This window comes from Triticum urartu, chromosome 5A, assembly GCF_056163025.1.
Source record: "Triticum urartu cultivar PI428250 chromosome 5A, HENAU_Tu73, whole genome shotgun sequence".
Taxonomy (NCBI): domain Eukaryota; kingdom Viridiplantae; phylum Streptophyta; class Magnoliopsida; order Poales; family Poaceae; genus Triticum; species Triticum urartu.
The window spans coordinates 585339445-585345313 of NC_141877.1; the positions used below are offsets into that span (position 1 = coordinate 585339445).

The window sequence follows — 5869 nt, forward strand, 5'->3', positions numbered from 1 at the left end:
TGTATTGTTTACTTATTTTGATGAATCTATGGCTAGTAAAAGAGTTTATAAACCATAGAGAAATTGGAATATAGTAGGTTTAACACCAATATAAATAAAGAATGAGTTCATTACAGTACCTTGAAGTGGTGTTTTGTTTTCTTTCGCTAACGAATCTTACGAGTTTTCTGTTAAGTTTTGTGTTGTGAAGTTTTCAAGTTTTGGGTAAAGATTTGATGGACCATGGAATAAGGAGTGGCAAGAGCCTAAGATTGGGGATGCCCAAGGCACCCCAAGGTAATATTCAAGGACAACCAAGAGCCTAAGCTTGGGGATGCCCCGGAAGGCATCCCCTCTTTCGTCTTCGTTCATCGGTAACTTTACTTGGAGCTATATTTTTATTCACCACATGATGTGTGTTTTGCTTGGAGCGTCATTTTATTTTCTTTTGTTTTGCTCGCTATTTGAATAAAATACCAAGATCTGAAATTCTTAAATGTTAGAGAGTCTTCACATAGTTGCATAATTATTCGACTACTCATTGATCTTCACTTATATCTTTCGGAGTAGTTTGTCATTTGCTCTAGTACTTCACTTATATCCTTTTAGAGCACGGCGGTGGTTTTATTTTGAAGAAATAGATAAACTCTCGTGCTTCACTTATATTATTTTGAGAGTCTTTAGAACAGCATGGTAGTTTGCTTTGGTTATGAAACTAGTCCTAATATGATGGGCATCCAAGATGGGTATAATAAAAACTTTCAGATAAGCGCATTGAATACTAAGAGAAGTTTGATACTTGATGATTGTTTTGAGATATGGAGATGGTGATATTAGAGTCATGCTAGTTGAGTAGTTGTGAATTTGAGAAATACTTGTGTTGAAGTTTGTGATCCCCGCAGCATGCACGTATGGTGAACCGTTATGTGATGAAGTCGGAGCATGATTTATTTATTTATTGTCTTCCTTATGAGTGGTGGTTGGGGACGAGCGATGGTCTTTTCCTACCAATCTATCCCCCTAGGAGCATGCGCGTAGTACTTTGTTTCAATAACTAATAGATTTTTGCAATAAGTATGTGAGTTCTTTATGACTAATGTTGAGTCCATGGATTATACGCACTCTCACCCTTCCACCATTGCTAGCCTCTCTAGTATCACGCAACTTTCGCCGGTACCATAAACCCACCATATATCTTCCTCAAAACAACCACCATACCTACCTATTATGGCATTTCCATAGACATTCCGGGATATATTGCCATGCAACTTTCCACCATTCTGTTTACTATGACACACTCCATCATTGTCATATTGCTTTGCATGATCATGTAGTTGAAATTGTATTTGTGGCAAAGCCACTGTTCATAATTCTTTCATACATGTCACTCTTGATTCATTGCATATCCTAGTACACCGCCGGAGGCATTCACATAGAGTCATATTTTGTTCTAAGTATTGAGTTGTAGTTGTTGAGTTGTAAGTAAATAAAAGTGTGATGATCATCATTTTTAGAGCATTGTCCCAATTGAGGAATGGGTGATGGAGACTATGATTTCCCCATAAGTCGGGATGAGAGTCCGGACGAAAAAAAAGAGAAAAAAAGATGCCATAAAAAAGAGAAAAGACCCACGGATACTTGAGGTGACAATGGAGTATCTAGGTGACATTAGAGTTTGTGTTGATTTGTGTCTTAAGGTGTTATTCTAGTATGAACTCTATGATAGATCGAACAGAAAGAATAGCTTCATGTTATTTTACTACGGACTCTTGAATAGATCGATCAGAAAGGATAACTTTGAGGTGGTTTCGTACCCTACCATAATCTCTTCGTTTGTTCTCCGCTATTAGTGACTTTGGAGTGACTCTTTGTTGCATGTTGAGGGATAGTTATATCATCCAATTATGTTATTATTGTTGAGAGAACTTACACTAGTGAAAGTATGAACCCTAGGCCTTGTTTCAACACATTGCAATACCGTTTGTGCTCACTTTTATCATTAGTTACCTTGCTTTTTTATATTTTCATATTACAAAAACCTTTATCTACCATCCATATACCACTTGTATCACCATCTCTTCGCCGAACTAGTGCATCTATACAATTTACCATTGTATTGGGTGTGTTGGGGACACAAGAGACTCTTTGTTATTTGGTTGCAGGGTTGCTTGAGAGAGACCATCTTCATCCTATGCCTCCTACGGATTGATAAACCTTAGGTCATCCACTTGAGGGAAATTTGCTACTGTCCTGCAAACCTCTGTACTTGGAAGCCCAACAACGTCTACAAGAAGAAGGTTGTGTAGTAGACATCAGGCTATACCGAGGCAAAGCTTTGATCATTGACCCATTCATTGTTGTGCTTCAAGCGGCTTATGGTTTTTTTGCCTCCTCATATTCATTCGAAGATGGGGAAATGGTGTTGGCATCCCCTCTGAGCAGTTTCTATCTTTATGGACGCACCACTATAATATACGATGTACATATGTTTGCCCATGTTTGTTTAGATAATGTGCATAGTACGCATACATTTTGGTAAATAATATACTCCAGAACTGAAATGTATGCAACCATTTGGTAAATAATATACTCCAGAACTGAAATGAGCAAACAAATGACACAAATGAAACGAATATGCCACACAAAATTCCCAGATCTGCAAGCTGATGTGTACGCGATGACAGTTGGTTACACTATGAGCTGGCAGCAAGGAGATGCTAACCCTCACACGAAGTTAGCGGTAAAAACAACAAGAGACGGCGCAATGGGTCGTTGAAGGACACAAGAAGCTTCTACAGTGCCAACCATTCCATCATGTAGGGCGTGTTTGGTTGCTGTAGTCTACAGTAGCTGCATTGCATAGCCTTCTCAACTCAGCCTGGCTATGGAAATGCAGCCTCAAATGCACCATCTGCAATTTGTTTGGTTGCCTGCATGCCCTCTTGCCTGCATGGGTTGAACCACGCTGCCTGGTGTTTGGTTGCCTGCATGTTAGTGGACAAACCCAATGCATGGTGTTTGGTTGTATGCAACACCTGGTGTGTGATAACCTCTTTGACTAGTTGGTGAGGTTACCAGCACAATTCGGCACAACCATGTACCACACATCATAAGCAGAGAAGAGCATCAACAGAGCATCAACTACTTAACAACATAGTTCAGATAACATAATACCACACATCATAACGATAGTTCAAAAAGTTCAACGCATGAACCATAAAGCAGACTCGATAGTACTTGGGAAGGAGGTGCCCCGGCCCTAGTCCCTGGCGGCGAAGACTTTCTCGTGCTTCCCACACTTGTTGACCACCTCAATGCCATCGTCGTCGAAGATGATGACCTTGAGGGTGTCGGGAGTCGGGAGCTTGAACGTCACCATGTAGCCAATCTTGATCTGATGAACGGCGGCGAAGGTAGCCCAACCCTGATCCAGGGTCACCCTGCCGTTCATCAGCTTCACCGTCACCCTCCAGGAGCAGCCGGTGTTGTTCCTCAGCTTGAACTCCGTCGGCACCGCGGTGAAGTGCTTGGTGAAGTCCAGGGGCATGGGGATGCACTCAAGCTTCGGCGCAAGGATGACTTTGCAGAAGTGAGTTGGGCCACCCTCCTCATGGTAGTGGTCGTAGTTGCGGCGCTTGCTGCTGGGGGGCTCCTCCATGCGCTCGTCGTCGCCAACCGTTGGCGTCTTCGGTTCTTCCTCGGCGATGGGCGGCAGCACCACCTCGGGCATTGGATGAACCGCTTCCTTGCCCTTCTTGTCAATGGCCAGGAGCACCTCCGTGCCCATCTCATTGCTCTCCTCGATCTGCACACAATTCATGGAGTCAGACACAGCACAGAGTTCATGGCTTATTGAAGAGCATGTAGTTAAAACGACATGACTGACACTCTTCCTCCTCTCCATCGCGCCTATATTTACTCACCCTAACCACCACTACTTACCCACCCCTCTCTTCTCTCACTATCAACCTTCCTCCTCTCCATTGCCATGAGCTCCAGCTCCAACTCCAACGCCAACCCCTTCCCTTGGGGTATTGGCTGGAGGGCCTTCTTCCTCGGGTGGTCGGCTGGTGACCGCACAAATTCGAGAACACCATGGAGGTGTGCTCGAACTTCGGCTCCATGCCTGACATGCAGAAGGAATCTGATGCAGTGCGCATGAGGGCCACTGCACAAGAGTTGAAGACGCCGATTCCTAACCCAGCGAAGGGCGCGATGGCGGTCGACATCATTCGCTGGGCCATGAATCAGGCCGTCTCCCACGACGAAACAGAGGAAGATGTGGTCCAAGTACAAGAACTACTGGGCTCCTAATGACCGTCGTGCCGCAGTGTACTGGGAAACAGCAATCGTGTTGCCGGCGGTCATCGTTGGGAATCCTAAGGAGGAGGAAGAACCAGTGCAGATGCCAGTGAGGGCGCCGGAGCCAGGCCGTCGTACCTGGTAGATCGACCTCGGCTTCGCCGAGGACGACGACGACCCGCCGCCACGCACGGCGATGGACAAGAAGATGAAGGCCAGCCACTCGACCCGCCGCTTCGCACGCCTCAACGGCTGCCGTGGTTAGCCAGTGTCTGTTGTGTACCCCCAATCCCCCCTTCTACTCCATCCGCATCTACCTCTATTCCAATCTTGCATGAACTAGTATGAACTCGTATGAACTAGTATGAATTGCCATGTTATCTACCTCTATTCCTCATTTCCCTCTCTTTCGTGGATCGAATCTACCGCCGGATCGAACGCGAAAAAGTAGTGCATGACGAACAGAAAAGTGCTTACCGCCATTGCTACGGGCCACGTGATGATCCGCTCGCCGATAATGGAGTCCGGTGGTCTTCTTGCTCTCCTCCAATCCGTCGCCGCCGATGAGAGCTGGGGGAGTGAGGGAGAGTTGGGAGAGGGAGCGGTGAGGGGCGATGAGGCTAATAAATGTCGGCACTTCGGGAAGCAACGCGGCTTCTCGAGCGTGGCCGCGCTCGTGCAGCCACCGCCGTCCATGTGCACCGCTTAGGTCTGGCTATAGAGAAACTGCCGATTCGAGTGTTTCCATGGAGCCAAGCCCAGGAGTGCTTTAAATATCGTGTCATGCAGACCCAACAATGTATGCGACCGACCAAACATCCCATTTTCTTCCCGCGCAGCTCCATGCAGGCAACCAAACACGCCCGTAGTGTACGAAGGAATAAAAGATGGGAGCTGGAAGGGGGGCCTTGTTGGTATATATGACAGTGTGAGTGCTCAGTTACTAATACTATTAATCAAGTCCAAGCTAGAGATAACTTTAAAGAAGTGAACATTGGTTGGTCCATTACTAAATAAATAAACTGACGATGTGGACAACTTTCGAATCAGGAATAAAAGCTCTTTTGGCCCAGCATCATCACGTCTAAATTTGACAGTGCATTCATGATGCTCATAGACGATTTACTCGTTAGCCATGTGGTAGACCATGACCACTCTGTTTGACGCAGTAGGCCTTGTCTCAGATTGGCAATCACAGTTGATTTAATCACAAACGAGCCACCACTTGTAACACTGTTTAGGGCATCTTCAACAGGTTGTATGTTAGTCCTGTTGGTAAAATGTCTATGTCATCAACCAACAAGCTATCATACAACTACTCCAATGGGTTGTATGTAAGCTATCCAATAGATGGTGAGATAATAAATGTGATTGCTTTCTATTTCATCTTGGAGCTTGTGCAAAGGTTGTTGGTTAATCTACATACAACTTTGCTCTCTTTCTACATTTAATACATGCCACATCATCACTATGTCCTAGGTGGCAAATTTACCAACACCTATCTCACAACTATTGGAGATGCCCTTACAAGTGTCGTTATCTTGAGTGGCAACTGATTCCAACGAGCCTTTGCATTTGGAGGATTATT

The 5869-nt window shown here is 45.1% G+C and overlaps 1 protein-coding gene and 1 pseudogene across 1 annotated transcript; one reads left to right on the forward strand and one right to left on the reverse strand.

The window, feature by feature from the left end:
• Positions 1 to 3238: 3238 nt before the first annotated feature.
• LOC147973077 (putative B3 domain-containing protein Os03g0621600) lies at positions 3239 to 3784 on the reverse strand. Its single transcript, XM_087524260.1, has one exon. The coding sequence runs from the start codon at positions 3764 to 3766 to the stop codon at positions 3239 to 3241; it is 528 nt and encodes a 175-aa protein (XP_087380386.1). The 5' UTR covers positions 3767 to 3784.
• A 290-nt stretch (positions 3785 to 4074) lies between these two features.
• On the forward strand, positions 4075 to 4546 carry LOC147973078 (uncharacterized; annotated as a pseudogene).
• The last annotated feature ends 1323 nt before the right edge of the window (positions 4547 to 5869 follow it).

What these genes read in the sequence shown, in the direction of transcription:
- LOC147973077 (XM_087524260.1), bottom strand. Translation starts at nt 3,766, where the DNA reads ATGGGCACGGAGGTGCTCCTGGCCATTGACAAGAAGGGCAAGGAAGCG.